The sequence below is a fragment of the Sorex araneus genome, chromosome 3 (assembly GCF_027595985.1).
Source record: "Sorex araneus isolate mSorAra2 chromosome 3, mSorAra2.pri, whole genome shotgun sequence".
Taxonomy (NCBI): Eukaryota; Metazoa; Chordata; class Mammalia; order Eulipotyphla; family Soricidae; genus Sorex; species Sorex araneus.
The window spans coordinates 170,415,421-170,433,444 of record NC_073304.1 but is presented as its reverse complement, the minus strand read 5'-3'; the positions used below and the strand labels follow the sequence as shown (position 1 = coordinate 170,433,444).

General features: G+C 51.4%; 1 protein-coding gene across 2 annotated transcripts in view; it reads left to right on the top strand.

The window, feature by feature from the left end:
- Positions 1–18,024, top strand: part of MPZL3 (myelin protein zero like 3) — a 25,820-nt gene extending 7,796 nt beyond the window's left edge. The window contains exons 2-6 of one of the 2 annotated variants that reach the window (XM_055133250.1): positions 3,494–3,666; positions 9,575–9,785; positions 11,175–11,340; positions 13,987–14,050; positions 15,291–18,024. In XM_055133250.1, coding sequence (XP_054989225.1) covers positions 3,494–3,666; positions 9,575–9,785; positions 11,175–11,340; positions 13,987–14,050; positions 15,291–15,317 — 641 coding nt within the window. In that variant the 3' untranslated portion in view covers positions 15,318–18,024. The remainder of the gene's footprint in view (positions 1–3,493; positions 3,667–9,574; positions 9,786–11,174; positions 11,341–13,986; positions 14,051–15,290) is intronic. The other variant, XM_055133251.1, reaches the window with a different exon arrangement.

The window sequence follows — 18,024 nt, the reverse complement described above, 5'->3', positions numbered from 1 at the left end:
TTCCCTGCATGGCACCTGCGCCCAGGGCGGGAAATGGCCTGCATGAATGGAGTGAGTCAGTAGGGTCCACACTCGGACAGCGCCATTGGCCATGTGTACCGGGAATGTAGAAGGCAGGGTGATGGGGCCTGGCTGGGAATTTGGGGAAGGTGCCCGTAGGAGGAACATTTGTACTCAGATTGAAAGTGTGGTGTGATGGAGGGGGAACGGTCTAGGCCAGGTTGGTAGGGATGGGGTACGCTGTCAGCAGACAGATACAGGACGAGTACAGGACATTCTGGGCCAGTGGCGGGGACAGACGGGCAGGGGGGTTGAGGAGTGCAAGTGCCAGGCAAGGCTGGCACTATTTAGATGTCATGCTCCTTAGCCAAGCAGAGACTTCCAGAGGATTTGGATGTTTGTGGTGTTCGCTATAATCATAATAATGGGCGACATTTACGCAGAGTGTCTGTTTCTGGTGCTAGGCTTTTAGCATCATGGGTCAGATCTTACTCAGTCTTATAAATTCTCAGTGACCCAAGGAAGTAGGCCTTGTTATTTTTTTTTTTGAAGAGTAACCAGAATTTATTATCTCTCTATAAGAGATTTTGTTATATGATCCAGAGACTATTAATTTTTTTTTTTTTTTTTTTTTGCTTTTTGGATCACACCCAGCAATGCACAGGGGTTACTTCTGGCTCTGCACTCAGGAATTACTCCTGGCGATGCTCAGGGGACCATATGGGATGCTGGGAATCAAACTCGGGTCAGTCACGTGTAAGGCAAACACCCTACCCCCTGTCCTATCACTCCAGCCCTGAGACTATTAAAATTATTATTATTGTTATTATTATTTTGCTTTTTGGGTCACACCCGGTGATAAACAGGGGTTCCTCCTGGCTCTGCACTCAGGAATTACTCCTGGCGGTGCTCAGGGAACCATATGGGATGCTGGGAATCGAACCAGGGTTGGCCCTGTGCAAGGCAAACACCCTACCTGCTGTACTATCATTCCAGCCCCGAGACTATTAAAATTATTGAAGAATGTATTGGGCTATTGAATAAGTGGTTCTGGTGGAATCTACTCCCCCCACAAATCACAAAAATGCTCTGTCTCCTAGAGAGACATTCATAGAAATATTTTATTTATTTATTTTATATTTTTAAATTTTTTTATAAGTCAGATCCCAGGCCTTGTTATTCTTTTCATTGCCAAGTGAGGAACGGAAGCCTGGGCAGATGGGGGAACTGTGATTTAGACTGCAACTAGACAGTTGTTGGACAAGAACTCAGGTCTACGTCTAAGTTGAAGCCCGTACCCTAAATCCTTGGACTCCACTTGTGCTTCAGGGACAATGCCCGGGACCTGTCCGTTTGTCCCGCCCCGGCTTCCGGAGCTGAGTGAGGGCAGTGGGTGGGGAGCAGCGCCGAGAGTGTGTGCAGCCCAGAGGTGAAGGCTCTGCGGGGTGTCGTGGCCCCTGCGAAGGGGGCGAAGCTAGGCTGAGCGTGGCCAGGGCAGATAGGGCCCCCAGCTGAGCCCAGAGCCGCCCGCCTCCTGGGGACAGGTCACATTCCTGCAGGGCTCCTCCTCGTCCTGTCCCATCCCCTCCTCGTCAGAGGAATGTGAACAGACGAGATTGTCCCGAGGGAGCAAGTCAGCGATTCAAAGCAGGCAGGACAACTGGCTCCCAGCGGTGTGTGCGGGGAAAGGTGAGCAGGCGGGCAGGGCGGGAGAGGCAGAGCCGGGCCGGGCTTGGCACTGGGCAGCTTCTCTCTGGGGTCCTGGTGTGAACTCATTTATTCCCCATCACGTCATGTCCCCCAGTGCTGTCATTGTCACCCTCCCCAGGGCTATTTGCTGAAATCCCAAATGACAAGCTGGGGTTGGCCCCGGCCTCTCCCCCCAGCACCGCCAGCTCCCGACAGCCCCTCACCTTTGGCCTGTGGGAAGAACATACATGGCTTCCTGCAAGGGGAACCCAGAACCCTGACTTACTTTGCCCAGTGGCCTTCCCTGTGATGCTCCGTTTCTGCTCACTCTTCTCAGAAAGGAGGGGGACTGGTCCAGAGAAAGTGCCAGCAATCTGGGGGAAGATGAGGAGAGTTGGAGTTGGATGGGTGAGGTGGTTTTGGAAAAAGAAGTCTCTAGAGAGCGTTAAGAAGCTTTTTTTTTGGGGGGGGGTCACACCCGGTGATAAACAGGGGTTCCTCCTGGCTCTGCACTCAGGAATTACTCCTGGCAGTGCTCAGGGGACCATATGGGATGCTGGGAATTGAACCCGGGTTGGCCGCGTGCAAGGCAAATGCCCTACCCGCTGTGCTATCCCTCTAGCCCTGAAGCTCATATTTTGACATTTTCTCATACATTAGATTGTTCTGTTTCCTTCTCTGTGATTTGCGTTTCATGGATGTGTAATTCATTTACCTGCTTGGTGTGTATGTGCAGGGGAAGGTGGGTGTGGCTTGGCTACACCCTGCAGAGCTCAGGGTTACTGCTGGCTCTGTGCTGAGACATCACTCCTGGCAGGGCTGGGGACCATAATGGGTGTCAGTGATGGAACCATATGCAAGAGAAGTGCCTTATCCACTGTACTATCTCTCTGGCCCCTCATTTGCCAGCCTTAAGACAGGAACAAAACCACATGAAACTGGGTGGGATTTGGAACAGTTTCATAATATCTTTCAGTGGGAAGATTCCTGGTTTCATTTCCTTTCTTCTTTATGCTGCTGGTTGAGACAGAAGCACTTTCAGGGTGACAGCTGTGCTTGGCTGGGCTGTCCCTCACAGCAGCATTTCTGAAGCTGTGGTCAGTGGTGGACCCTCTGGGATATTCCAAGAGGACATAAATACCCAGGGTAGGGGGCACAGAACGAGACTAGAGGGCCAACCACCGGGGAGGAAGAGGGCATAGGAGGGAAGCCGGGCTGGACAGAGGCTGAGCAGAACTGCCCTGGACCGTGGACTATTGTGCTCCTGCATGCGTCCAGAAGGGGACTTGGTGGCGTCACCTTTACCCTATAGGGTGCCAACCCACGAGAGTTTTTTTGAGAAAGCTTAGGGGTGCCCAGCTTTTCAATCCTGATGTAGTCTTTTTTTTTTTCTTTTTGGGTCACACCCAGCGATGCTCAGGGGTTCCTCCTTGACTCTGCACTCAGGAATTACTCCTGGAGGTACTTGGGGGACCACATGGGATGTCGGCCAGGTGCAAGGCCAGCATCCTTCCTGCTGTGCTGCCACTCTCTTAATGCTGCCCGTGTGACTACTGCCCGGCTTTACAGTCCCGACACAGTCTTCACACTGGCGGTATCAGTACTGCCGAGGGACCAGAGGCCTCCCGCGGTCCACTCAGAGGCCCACCCCTTGCCCACGGGGGCTTGCCCGGGAAGCTCTCCCTTGCGGTGGCAGTTGGTCATGAGATCTAAAAGCAATCATCAGTGTCTCTGGATTGCTCCCTCACCTCGCTGTCCCCCCCAGCCTGTGCCTCCCTCATCAGTGTTTGGCTTCTCTGATTAGGTGCTCACGTGGTCCTTTCCTTGGAGATCAAAGTGGATGCCCACGTCCGGGGTTACGTGGGAGAAAAGATCAAGCTGCGATGCACCTTCAAGTCGACGGCGTCGGTCAGTGACAAGCTCACCATAGACTGGACGTACCGCCCGCCCAGCAGCAGCCGCACGGAATCAGCAAGTGTAAACTTTTATTTGTAGCGGGAAGGGGTGGGGGTTGGTGGTGGAGCCCCTCCCTCTGGTGCTCTGGCCACTGGGCTCTGTGCTTGGCAGTTCAGTGCTCAGGCCCAGCGATGTTACCCTGGAAACTGGGGACCCTCAGGGGGCCTGGTGTGCTGGGTTGTGAACTCAGGGCCCATGCGATAAAGCGTGCAGCCTGCGGAGCTCCTGGTGGTCCTGAAGGGACCAATGCAGTGCCTGGGATTCGAGCCTGGGCCCGGCATGCAGACCCTACATTCAGCCCCAGAGCTATCTTTCCAGTCCAACTGTATACTTTTATTTTTATTATTAAAAATATTTTTGTTTCGCCCACACTTGGCAGTACTTAAGGACCCTGACTTTGCACCCAGGGGTCACTCCTGACAGGCTTAGGTGATCATATGTGGGTGCTGGGGATCGAACCCTGGTCAGCTTTGTGCAAAGGCAAGTGCTCTAGCCCCAGTTCAAGTATTTACTTTTTTTTGCTTTTTTGCTTTTTGCGTCACACCCAGCGATGCACAGGGGTTACTCCTGGCTTTGCACTCAGGAATTATTCCTGGTGGTGCTTGGGGGACCATATGGGATGCTGGGAATCGAACCTGAATGACCGTATGCAAGGCAAATGCCTTATCCGCTGTACTATTGTTCCAGCCCCCAAGTCCCAAGTATTTGCTCTTTTTTTTTTTGCTTTTTGGGTCACACCCAGCAATGCTCAGGGGTTACTCCTGGCTCTTCACTCAGATCTTACTCCTGGCAGTGCTGGGGGACCAGATGGGATGCCGGGGACCGGACCTGGGTCGACTGCATGCAAGGCAAGCGCCCTACCTGCTATGCTATTGCTCCAGCCCCCCAAGTATTTACTTTTAGGGAAACTTTTAAGGAAACTTCTGCTGTCAACAGTTCTAAACTTTTGTTGTTGTTGTTCTCCTGGGAGTTGAACCCAGGCCCTTACACAGGCAAGGGAAAAGTGCCCCACTGCTGAGCTCTATCCCGAGTCCTCTGGAATCTTTTTATTCCAAGTTTCAGGCACCCTTCAGCCTTGTCATCTTTGACCAGAAGATGCACTTGTATTTGAATAGCAGGAGATGAGCTTCTCCCGTCTCAGGCATCTGTCTGGCTGGGGGAGCAGTGGTCTCAGCTGCAGGTCCGTGGGCCAGTGCTGGGCTGTAGGTGTGAGAAGGTCAGACCCTATGGGTAGAGGACTTTTCCTTCCTCTTTTTATCTATTTGTTCTTATTGGGTGGGGTGGAGGGGCTCCCAGAGCAGTACTTGGAAAACCTGGGGACTCCTCAGAGAGATTCTTGGCCAACGAGGTCAGTGGTTCAGTGCAAGGGCCTGGTGGGGGATGGGCTTCCACTCAGGCCCAGTGGTGCAGCGGTGCTGGGATGTGCCAGACCATCCTGATGGTGGTTGGGGGCCCCCAGGGCTGCACCGGGCATGCTCAGGGGACTGTTTGGTGCCAAGGATCGAACCTAGGCTCACCGCATGCAGAATAATCATGTGTCTTCTCCCTGGTGCTGTGCTTTTGATTTTTCTATGTAAGAATTCTGCAAATAGGACCTGGGGAGATAGTACAGCATATAGGGTACTTGCCTTGCACATGGCTGACCTGGGTTTGATCTCCAGCATCGCATATAATCCCCTGAGCATCACTGGGTGTGACCCAAAAACCCAAAAAAAGAAAGAAAGAAAGAAAGAAAGAAAGAAAGAAAGAAAGAAAGAAAGAAAGAAAGAAAGAAAGAAAGAAAGAAAGAAAGAAAGAAAGAAAGAAGAAAAAAACCCCAAAGCTGCAAATAAGCTATTGGAAAAAAATTATCAGGGGAAATGTGGTTTGATTGTGTTCCCTCTGCTATTTCTTTTTGTGTAGTTTCCTAGTTTCATGTTGAGCTCAGACGGGCTGGGGAAGGGTCCCTCCAGGACCGCTGGGCGGACAAATCCCATTGGTCTCAGTCCTAGGCTCTTTCTCTGCACGCCGCTTGTGCTGTGTTGTGTGAAGTTATCTCAGCGGATCTGCCTGTGTGTTGGTTCGTGGCTTATCTCTCCCAGTGCTTAAACACCAGCACTGATTTATACAGCTGCCATCAAGGGAACGGTTCCTCTCGCAGACGACAGATGGCCTTATCAGAAGCAGTAGACTTTGGTCACACAAATAAAACATGAGTTACCGTTCGAATCTCTGTCGATGTCTGCTTGGAGCTTGTAATGCTATAAAAGTCTTTCCCGGGGCCAGAGAGGTGCTGGGCACATGTGCTGGGCACATGCTTAGTAGGCGGGGGACCTAGGGGAGATCCCCAACACTGCATGACCTCCTGAACCAGAGCACGCCCCCTGCACTATCTGCTGTGGTCCAAACTCCCAGATGGTATATCCCCGCCCACCCATCCCCCAAATATTCTTTTCTTTCGGTGCCTCCTCCAGGATTTTGGGGTTTGGGTTTTTGTTTTGGGAGGTGTCACAGCCTTCAATGCTCAGGGGCTCCTCAGGGAACTGTCTGCGGTGCCGGGGATTAAACCAGTGTTGGCCACAAGCATGGCAAGTGCCATCATTTCTGTACTATTGCTCCAGCCCATGGAAGCAGGAGGGGTTTTTTTGTCCCCCATTTGTTTTCTTTTTCTGTTTTTGCGCCACACCTGACTGGACTCAGGGCTTTCTCCTGGCTCAGTGGCAAGCAATCACTGATGGTGGTGTGAAGGGACCCTGTGTGGTGCCGGGGATCGCTGGTGGCATTCAAGGCAAGTGCCAAAGCCTGGACTCTCTCTCTCTGGCCTTCACAAGCCCCTGTAGCTCAGGGTAGAGGCACTCAGGAACGTGGAGGTTGGGACTAGAGTCGTAGCTGAGTGGGCTAAGCACCCGCCTTGGATGAGGGTGAACAGGAGTCAATCCCTCACACTATGTGGTCTCCTGAGCAACACCAGATGTGGCTCAAAAACACAAAAAGAAATAGAACGTGAAGGTCAAAGCTGTGTGTGAGAGATGGGGTCCTCGGCAGTATTTTCAGTGATATTCACTGCAAAAAGCGTTCTCTGTTGATTTAAATGTACAAGCTTTGAATGTGTCTTAGGAGCCCTTCGTGAATGCCACCCGGCTGAAACTGAGCTGGCAGCTACCTCAGAGGAAGCCAGGCTGTTCAGGGGCCCACTTGCTTGAGACTTAGAATAAATAGTTCACTCTGCTCGGAGCAGCCTGAAACTGGCCTCATTTTGGCTCGAAGTAGGGCAGGGCAGGCAGTTGGACTTTCCTGGATTAGAAACTCTAAATGCCAACAGCCTTTCTCATGTGGGATGTTCTCTGTGAGGCTGAGCAGAAAATGGGCAAACACCCGCAGGTTAGGATGTGGGACCTTTAAGATCACAGAATAGTGTCACAGTTTCGGGGCTAGAGTCTGTCAGAGGCACCAGATAGCAAGGATTTGAGTTTCAGGCACTTACCTTGGAACTGCAGGTGGATTCGTCTTGGAGAGACACAGCAGGCTTTGTTTTGTCAATGGGCATTTTCCTGTATTTATTTTTGGGCTTTGGGTTATACCTGGCGATGCTCAGGGTTCTATGCTGGTTGTGTCTGGGGGACCACGAGGTGCTGGGGATTAAAGCTCGCGTGCATGCAAAGCATGTGCTCCAGCTGCTTCTCTCCAGCCCCACAGTTTAGTTATTTGTTTTGAAGTTTAGGTAACCTGCTCCCAGCCATGTTTCCGTGTATGGTTTTGATGTACAAAGTCAGACACCACCAAAGTGAGTCTCCACCAGTGTCCTTATGTCACCTCTTGCTCTTCTTTCTTGCACAACCCTCCCCTCTCCTCTCCCTTACTGCTTGGTAACCTCAATTTTTATTGTTTGTTTGTTTTTATTTTTGATTTGGGGCCCTTCCTGGCAGTGCACAGGGCTTACTCCTGGCATTGTGCTCAGGGATCACTCTTAGCAGGCTTGGAGGCTTGGGGACCATATGGGATGCTGGGGATTAAACCTGGATTGGTGCATGGACAGCAGATGCCCTACTGGCTGTGCTATTACCCTGTCCCCCTTTTTTGATATCATCGTATCACAGTCATCTTGTTGTTCATCGATTTACTCAAGCAGGTGCCAGTAACGTTTCCATTCCTCCCAGCCCTGAGATTTTAGCAGCCTCTCCGTACTTGTTTTTCCTAACGATTGAAGGCTCTTTTTAGGGTAAGGGAATGAAACCATGAGGAGCTTGCCAGGCTCTTCTGGGATGGTCCTCCCATCCCACAGCTCATTTGACATCTGTGATCTCTGCTCCGCTGGCTTCTGCAAGCTCAGGACCCTGCCTTTGGGTGCCCACTGAGCTTTGTGTCGCACTACCCGCAGATGGAGTGCGTGAGCAGAACCATCAGCACTTGATTCAGCATCCCCTCCAGAGTGGTGTCAGTTGGGCAATTCAGTGATTGTAAGACCTGGGTTTCTAGGACGGGAGGTACTAAGTAAACAAAAAAGGAGGAAGTTGTATGGTGGTTGCACTGTGGTGGTGGGGGGGGGCATGTGGGGGGCAGGGGAGAGGATGAGAGGAGAGGTGAAAGAAAAAGAAAAAAAATACTGTATTGCAGTTAGGTGCTTTGGACGTTGGTGCTGACCAGGTGTGAGACATTCTCCTTTTCATTTCATGCAGTGTGGCCCGATCAGCTCTGAGCCACTGTCCTTGTCCCTGAGCCCCTCATTTGGGCAGCTTGGTTCTGGTTATCGCCAGGATGGCTAGCTTCAGAGCAGCTGGCTCATGTTCTCCCCTCCCGGCGGCCTGGAGTCAGCAGCAGCTCCTAAGGGTGGGGGCTGAGGGGGCTTGTCCTGGGCATTGTAGACTTTTCGCAGGCTCTGCCCCTGTCCACTAGATGCCATCAGTGCTCTCCCCACTGTGTCAGGCCCCCCCAACTGGGACTGTTGCTAGACATCTCCCAGGGGCTCGCCCCCCTAGGGGTGAGAGCTGCTCTAAGGACACTAGACGACTTCAGAAGAGGTTTGAGATTTGTAGCTCAAGACTCTCTATCAGGTATTCTTCTGAGTAATTTGATTTTGACTATTCAATATATTAGTGTTACTGTTGTATTGAGGCCACACCTGGCAGTGCTCAGGGTTCTGGTTCTGTGCTCAGAGATCACTCCCAGTGGTGCTTGGGAGAACACTCAAAGCAAGTCTTTTTTTTTTTTTCTTTTTGGGTCACACCCAGCGATGCACTCCTGGGTTACTCCTGGCTCTGCACTCTGCACTCAGGAATTTTTCCTGGTGGTGCTCGGGGGACCATATGGGATGCTGGGAATCAAACCCGGGTCGACTGCCCTAGGTAAATGCCCTACCCGCTGTGCTATTGCTCCAGCCCTCAAGGCAAGTCCTTTAACCCCTGTACTGCCTCTCCAAATTTTATGAATCTGTTATTTAGCCTGTATGATAGAAGTGAAGAATCACAGTAGCTCAATAAAAATTTAAAAATAAATAAATAAATAAAGGGGCTGGAGAGACAGCGCAGCGCGTAGGGCGTTTGCCTTGCATGCGGCCGACCTGGATTTGATTCCCAGCATCCCATAAGGTTCCTCCAGCACCGCCAGGAGTAATTCCTGAGTGCAAAGCCAGGAGTAACTCTGTGCATCGCTGGATGTGACTTAAAGCAAAAAGAAAAACAGAAGTGAAGAACTGTTTTTTTTTTTTTGGTTGGGCTGGGGAGATGGCTCAGTGAGCTGGAGCACTTTGCATGCGGAAGCCCGGGGTTTCACCTTTGGTACCATGTACCAGGTATGGTCCAAACAAACAAACAAAAAAAACAACCCAAACTCAAAAGTGCCCAAGCCGGAAAACCCACCACACGGTCTTTTATTTTATTGTGTGTCTGCTTAACTCTGCCTTTTTATTGCACCCTGGGCGTTAACTCTGCTTCTTGTGGCATTGCTTCCTTAGATTTTTCATTACCAGTCTTTCCAGTACCCAACCACAGCAGGCACATTCCGGGACCGAATTTCCTGGGCTGGAGATGTGTACAAAGGGGACGCATCTATAAGCATCAGCAACCCGACCCTCAAGGACAACGGGACGTTCAGCTGCGCCGTCAAGAACCCCCCAGACGTGCACCATAATATCCCAGTGACGGAGCTGACAGTCACAGAACGGGGTGAGGCAGCCACACCCCCTGCCTTTGTGGGGTGCAGTCCCCGCTAGGGCTCTTTCTGGAGAAACTGGATATCAGCCCAGTCCCCCACCTTTGGAAGCCCCTCTGACCCAGCACCTCTGCTATCCGGAACAGTCTAGTAGGATACATTAGGAATCGGTTCATACTGAAATTTTTCATTTTGAAATATTGTCAAAGCTTCTCTTCTTTCTTTCTTTCTTTCTTTCTTTCTTTCTTTCTTTCTTTCTTTCTTTCTTTCTTTCTTTCTTTCTTTCTTTCTTTCTTTCTTTCTTTCTATCTACTTGCCTTTCCTTTCCTTCTCTTTTCTTTTTTTTTTCTTTTCTTTTCTTTTCTTTTTCTTTTTCTTTTCTTTCTCTGTGTGTTGATTTTAACTTCAGGTGACCGGAAATCTTGTGTGTAGATAAACCAGACCCCAGTTAAACAGGGTTGATCTGTGTGGAGCAGAATGTGGCTCAGCTCCCCTCCCCTGCTTCCCACCTCTGAAGGAGACCGTTTCTTGCCTGTGTCTTGAAGGCCCCCGAGTTGAGTAGTGGAGGCAGCCTGGCCTTTCTTGTGGCAGAGAGCCACCGGGGCAGGCTCTCTCTCTGCGTCACTCCCTGGTGACAGAAAGCCCAAAGCAGTCCTCAGCTGGATACGAGCCAGAGACTCAGAGATACAGAGCTGTGGCAGGGTTCATTAGAGACCTGCCGTCTGTCAAGTGACCCTCCCCTCCCCCTTCCGCTCACCTTCTTTCTCTTCCCCTCAACTTCTCCCCAGTTCTTTTTGTTTTTTGGGCCACATCTGGTATTGCTAAGAGACCACTCCTAGTCATGCTCAGGGCCCACTCCTGGTGGTGCTCCTGGGACCCTGTGGGGTGCCAGGGATCAAACCCAAGTTGGCTGTGTGCCAAACTAGCACCCTGTCATCTTATAAGACAGTAACATACGGACTTCCTGGAAAGAAGACATGTGGGCCTGTGGTTATTTTTGAGGGGGCAGGGGAGTGTTATGCACACCCAGTGTTCAGTGGCTTCTCCTGGCTTGGAGCTGATGGGTTACTCCCAGCAGTCCTGGGTACCAGTGGGCCTCGGGTACCGGGATGGAACCCATGCCTCCCGCCTGCACAGCCTGTGCTTAGCCCATGGAGCTCTCCAGCCCTTTGACTGCATTTTAATTTTTCTTGGTATTCTAGTATATTTTCTACCCTTTCTACACTAAATTTTTTTTTCTTTTAACTGAAAAGAATTGAGGGAAGTTCACACTTGTGGTGGGATTGGTGTGGTATGCCTGACTATTAGAACAACTTTGTGAATTGTGATGTCTTAATTAAAAAAAAAAAGAATTTTATTGCCGCACCTGCCCGCCCGCCTCTCACCTGCCTCCCCCACCCCAGGCTTTGGCACCATGCTCTCCTCTGTGGCCCTGCTCTCCATCCTCGTCTTCATCCCCTCGGCCGTGGTGGTCGTCCTGCTGCTCGTGCGGATGGGGCGGAAGTCTGCGGGGCTGAAGAAGAGGAGCAAGTCCGGCTACAAGAAGTCCTCGATCGAGGTTTCCGATGAGTGAGTCCAGCTGCAGCCCTGAGTGGGGGGTCAGGGTCCCAGGCCCCTGGTCACTTCTGGGGAAAGTCCTCCTGGGGAGCCTGGCCCTGCTCGGCGGCCAGGAAGACAAATGGTGGGACCTGAGTCTCGTCCACACTGAGCTGGAGAGGGCCAGAGTGGCTCTGAGTCGGCCCCAGGGTCCTGCTTTAGGTTCTGACTGTGCAAACTGTGGTTCAGAGGATCAGTTCTGCACTGGGTATCTCATCTTTTATTTATTTTTATGCTTTTGGGTCACACCCGGCGATGCACAGGGGTTACTCCTGGCTCTGGCTCTGCACTCAGGAATTACTCCTGGTGGTGCTCGGGGGACCATATGGGATGCTGGGAATCGAACCCGGGTTGCCCGCTTGCAAGGCAGATGCCCTACCCGCTGTGCTATTGCTCCAGCCCCTTTTATTTATTTTTAAGATGAATTTTATTTTACTTTATTTTTTGGTGTTTGGGTCACACTTGGAAGTGCTCAGGGCTTACAGGGCTCGGGGGACCCTATGGGGTGCCAGGGATTGAATCTGGGTGAGCCACATGCAAGGCAAACACCCTGCCTACCCACTGTACTATCTCTCTGGTCCCATCATTCCTTTAAAATGTATATGAAAGTCCAACAAGCCATTTATTTATAGTTTTTTTTTCAGGCCACACCCAGGAGTACTCAGGGCTGGCTTCTGACTGTGCTTTGGGATAACTCCTACCAGGGTGGATTGAACTCGGATCACCAGTGTGCACGGCACGACCTCACCCACTGTATGATTTCTCTAGACCCAGAAATCAATCATTTTCTCATTTTTCTGATCTGGGCACTCAACTGAAGCCTTCTAATAGAAAATGCCTCAGCAAGGAGACTTTAAAAATATCTGTGGAGAGAAAAGCAAATAGAGGACTCTGGCCTCAGCCATGCTGTCACTGAACTGTGGTTATCACGGGCAATTAGCAGGTGGGATTCTTGCTGGTGAACAGGCGCAGGCCAGTCTTTTCTGTAAAAACAGATCTACATTAAAAAAAAAAAAAAAAGCAATAATGGGCCTGAGTGTTAGTACAGCGGGGAGGGCATTTGCCTTGCACACGGCTGGCTCAGGTTTGATCTCTGGCATCCCATCCCTTATAGTCCCCTGAGCACTGCCAGGAGTAATTCCTGAGTCCGAGCCAAGAAGGTGTGACCCAAAAAGAAAAAAAAAAAGGTAACAAAAATGCTGTTGGTTCTCCTAGTCCCTGTTGGAGGACCCCAACCCCCACCTGCAGGGCACGTGCTAGAACTTTTCCTTGGCCCATACCAGGGGCTTCACACAGGGAGTTGTCAGAACCCCCAGGGTCCCTTTCATATGTGTGTGTGTGTGTGTCTGTGTGTCTGTGTGCATGCACGCGTGCTCACATGTTTATTTAAGGGAGAGAGGGGCCCTTCCTAAGAAAACTGTGTGTGTGTCCCTTCTACATGCCTCCCCACCCCCCCCCTGCCACCTTCTGGACCCAGAAGGTAAAGAATTCTGAATAAAATACCAAAATGTGGGGCCAGATGATAGTACAGCGGGTAGGGTGTTTGTCTTGCATGTGGCTGACCTGGGTTCGATCCTTGGCATCTCCTGGTTCCTGAGCACCACCAGGAGTAATTCCTGAGTGTAGAGCCAGGAGTAACCCCTGAGCAATGCCCAGGGTGACCCCAAAAGCCAGAAAAAAAAAAAAACCCATAATGTCTTTTTCTAAGCATGATCAAAATAGGCTTTGTTCCCCCTCATCCCCTCATCAGACACGTTGTTTCTGGCCATTTCTTCTTTCAAGCCCTTTCCACTGCCGTGAACTTACTTTTTTCCCTCTAAACAGAAAGAACCTCATTCTCACCCCCCCTCCCCGCCCCCGGCCCCCATTCTTTTCTCTTACCCAGACTTCCGTCCCTCCCGCCTTTATTTGCTCCATGCTTCTCTCCTTCCTTCGTCTCCTAGCTCAGCTGCCAGCTCCTTTCTCTCGGGCTGTCCCGAGTCTTCGGGGAGTGGGGATCCCATTGCTAATCATTAGGATGTTCATTACTGTGCAGTGGTTAGAGCACACGTTGACCCCAAGTTCAAGTCCTGGTGCCACACGGTCCTTGGGCATCACCATGTGTACCCCTGCAGGCCTGTGAACTGCCAGACTGGCCCAGATCCCCAGCACCACAGGGCCCGAGCAGCAGCTCATCCTTGGGCCTTTGCTTCACCAAGGATCACTGGTCAGGCCCTCATGTCTCCCAAGTGCCGCCAGGCAGCCCTCCTGCTCCCAGGGGACACTCCTAGTGTGTTGTGATGCCCTTGTTAGGGTTGCTTTGTTTGGGGGCCACACCTGGCGGAGCTCAGGGGACCAGGCTGCTCAGGGGTCAGACCTGGCTCTCCTGCGCTCCCGCCTGTCCCTTTAGCCCATGCGTTTGTTTTATCTGGACTCAGCCCCACCGGCCTCCAGGTGTAGGTGGTCGGAGCTGCGTGATGGAGCTGCCTGGTGGAGACAGGGCATGAATACTGGGCCATCAAGACTGTGCCTGGACAGCCCGGCAGGCAGGGGCCGAGCTGGCCCTGAGCGGGGCCCCCAGCGGGGCAGGACCGCAGTGCTATCCCAGTGGGAGCTCATGGCTTTGTCCTCTTCCCACAGCACTGACCAGGAGGAGGAGCATGACTGCATGGCCCGCCTCTGTGTTCGCTGCGTCGAGTGCCTGGTAAGCAGGGATGCTTGCCCTGTCCTGCCGGTGAGGCGGCATGGAGACCTTTCCCGGAAGCGTTTGGGTCTCAAACCTCTTTTGGCACCTCCTGGACACAGAGTGTGGGGAAGGGGGTTGCTAACGCACCTCTGCCGGCTGCAACTGAGAGGAGGGGCCCGTGCACCTGAGGGCTGGCGAGGACATTTCCACCCCAACCTCCTGGATTGAACTTTTCTGCGGGGCCTGAGTTTTTTCCCCAAGAAAAAAAGGGAGTGACAGTCCCTTTCAGGTGACTTACCCTTGTCGGTAAGAGATACCTGTGTGGGAGGCCTTGGTTGAAATTTCAAAAGCTTGTCATCCCTCTGCCTTGGGACCCTTGCACTGTCCCTGAGTCCTCGGGGGAAGACATATGTGCCTTAGGGACAGCTCTTGGCCACTGACTGTGGCCATCGGACACTCCCGGTTATGTTCTCCATTTTCTCTTTGTCTTGTGAACAAGTATGAAAGGATGCTGATAGGAAGGTCTGCAGTGCCGGGACAGGCTCTGAGACCAGCCCTTTGGGGAACACAAAAGCTTTTAGTGCTCTTACGTGTATTATACCCATTTCAGATAGAAGCTAATCTGACAGTTACTTACTGAGCCTTTGAGAGGGGCAAGGCCCGATGTGAGGCACGTAGGAAGTGGTTCTGAACAGAACCAACCAAAATGCCCGTCCCCACACCACTCACCTTTCTGTGCTCGGAACACCCTGTCTTCTCAGGCCCAGAGGAAATGCCACATTCCCTTCAGGGAGCTGGAGACAGTCAGGGAATCTTTTAAAAATCAGCCAAACAGGTAGTTCATATATTAGCTGTATGCCACGCTTAATGCTGCATAGAAAAACTTGGAAGGATGGAGGGATGGGACAGTGTGAAGCTGGGGGGAGGGGGAGGGCTGTGGTGGTTGGGAGCCCCTCCCCGAGAGAGGCTGGTGCTACACTTAAAGGCCCCGGGTCTAATACCTGGCACGGAGAAAGGAAAAATACGATCAGATAGAAGGAAAAGACAGTTCACCAGGACAAAGAGAACCCCAGGGCTTGGCAGCATCACAGCCCACAGGCACCAGGGGGCTGTGGGCTGAGTTACGGCTTTGCACGGCTAAGGTCACCCCTCCCAGTTGACTCCTCTTGTGGGGGGGCCCTTAGGGTATGGGCTCTGCCCAAGTCCCACCTGGCGCTATCCCTGACGAACAAACCAGCTACTGCTCTTTGCCCTGTAGGACTCAGACTACGAAGAGACCTACTGATCAGCGCCCCCTGCCCGAGGAAGAGACCCCTGCTCCCGGGACTTGCACCCTGTCTGATGTCTCCAAGAAGCAGAGTGGGCCTGGCCCCAGCAGTGGCGGACCCCAGGGGTCACCAGCAAAGACTCACCGTGTATTTATTGAAGAAGTTTTCTTCTCGTATTTATAAACTCTTCGAAAGTGCTCAGAAGAGACAAAGCCTGACCCTTCTGGGTAACTCATCTTTGACCTGAAGGGAGGAATCCTCCTTCTGCCCCGAAGGGTGCCGTTTGTTTTGGCTTTGCCCTTGAATGCATGCCATGATTTCTCCCCATGATGCCAGCGAGGACCCTGCACAGGCCGCGCTGCTGGTGCCAATGTCCTGTGTGTCTCTTTGTTACAAAGTGGAGCATGTTGCTTCCTGACGTGCTGCCAAACACGTTTGCTTGGGGAAAAGTATTCTTTGTCATGTGCCCCTTGCACATGGGCCGCCGTGAACAAGCGAGTGTGCCTCGCACCGTGTCCCCGTGAGTCCGCAGGGAGCGCTCAACCTGTCTCCTTGGGCTCTGCGGGATTCAGCAGGCCAGTGGCTTGACTGAGCTTTAAAAGTGTTATGTATCATTAATGGACTATGAAGGAAAGCGCGGGGGGATTCTTTCTGTCTCATTGGGTGCAGTTTATTTTTCTGTCTTCCATTTGCCCTGCTGTCTGGTTTCCTTCTTGACTTTTCAAATAACAGGCAAGAAAAACTCTCTGAAAGTTCTCAAGGGGCGACTAGTATATTTAACCAAAACTTTTTTTTTCTAGTTTGGCGTAAACAAAGGTATTTACTAGTGGTTCTTGCACAATATTGAGAATAGGGAAGTAAAGCTGTACTTCTCCCTTCTGTCCTTACAAGACCTTCTGTCCGCTTTCTGCCCTTTTCTAGAGCCATATATTCCAGATTTTAAGGGGCTGGAAATTACCTACGAACCCCTAAAGTAGGTGTGACATGTGAGGAAAGACAGACAGCAGAGTCCCCAGGATAGGGTGGTGGGGGTCGCTCTCCAGGCCCGAGTCATGAACTCCCCTCTCCTCATGCCTTGGTGTTCGCAGCAAGACTGTCCTGTCCCTGGTAGTTCTCAGGGTTCCCTGGAAACATTAGGGGCTAGACAGATAGTACAGCAGGCAGGGTGCTTGCCTTACACGTGGTTGACCTGGGTTCTTTCCCCGGCACCCCATATAGTCCCCCACGCATCCTCTGAAATGACTGCTGAGCACTGCTGGGTATGACTCCCCCCCCAAAAAAAAACCCCAATAACATGTAATAGCAACATACACTATATATGTTATCCAAAAATCATGGATTTGTTTATTTTTTTGCCTCGGTCTATTTAAAAACTTGATGGAATCCATTGCCAAGATTTTGCGTGGCCTCCCTGGTTAGCCTGGCCCAGAGAGTAGAGTCAGGTTCCTTGGCCAAGTCTCCCGACTTCTTGTCCTGTTAGCAACAGAAAGAGGCTGAGCTTGTCACCGTTGGCAGTTTGCAGCCCTGGTGGTTAAACCTCATCCACTTGGCCTACTTGTCAGTATGTGGTTGCCTGTGGACCAACCCAGTGAGACCACTTCCCGCAGTTCCACTGAGAGCTTGAGCACCAAGCTCACGGACATCAGCAGCTGGAGACCTAACTGCTAAGCCTTTGCATGTGTGTTCTCCTGAGAAAGATTCTGGGAACCTGATGAAAGCCACATCCCACGGAATGGGGAACCAGTTTTGACAGCTGCTTCCTCACTTAGGCACGCTTGGGGGCTACATCGGGAGGCGTATTTAATGCTGATGCCATGGTTTGCATCCGGGTCTGTAGCCTGGATCATGATTTGATGCAGTTCCTTTCTTTTCACATACCAGAACAACTGAGTCCTTTCTGCGAGAACAGTAACGGCTAGTCTAGGGGCCTCTGGTCACCCCAGTTGTTGGCCCTGCTGTCCACTGCCTCCTGCAGCTCTGGTAGGGAAACCAAATTTAGTTTTTTAAAATCTGTCTTCAAAGAACCATAGAGCAGTGTTCGGACACTTTTTTAAGAGGGAGATAACTTTTTTTTTTTTTTAACCTACTGTCTTAACATCTTCTAAGGTGCTATTCTCACTTTCTCTTGCTGTTCCCCAAATTCTGGTCACACTAGGCCAGCCTGTCGGACAAGGGGCTTTTCTTCTGAGACTATGAAGTGATAAAAAAAAAAAAAAACTTCTCAGAATTGCACCTCTGGTAGCCAAAGCTCTGACTTCTGACGATGCCACCTTTGGGTTTTGCGCATCGAAACTTTTTGTATTATTACAAAATGTGAATTCAAATATGCTTCCTGAGGGCTTTATGGAGGGACGTCTGCAGCTCCACGAAGCTCCCAAGCGGGACCCTTGCCACTTCCCACTGAAAAAACAAAACACCGAGCAAATAAAATAACACAGCAACATCCAAACCTGCTGAAGGCCAGATGTGGAACTGCATATTCGAGGAGCTACAAGAAGAATCTCAGTGGGTGGCAAAACAATCGTCTTCTTGCACCCCTGCAGCCATGGAAAGGGGCAGCCCCTCGGTTGGGAGCTCAGTGTTGGCCCGTGGGACTATTCCCGGCGGTGTCTCCCAGCCTCTGTCGCTGCATTCCTTCTCGCAGGTGTGTGCACCGTTGGGATGTGTGCACCCACACTGCAAGATCTTGAGATCTTTTAACACGATTGTTAATAAACTTCCTTG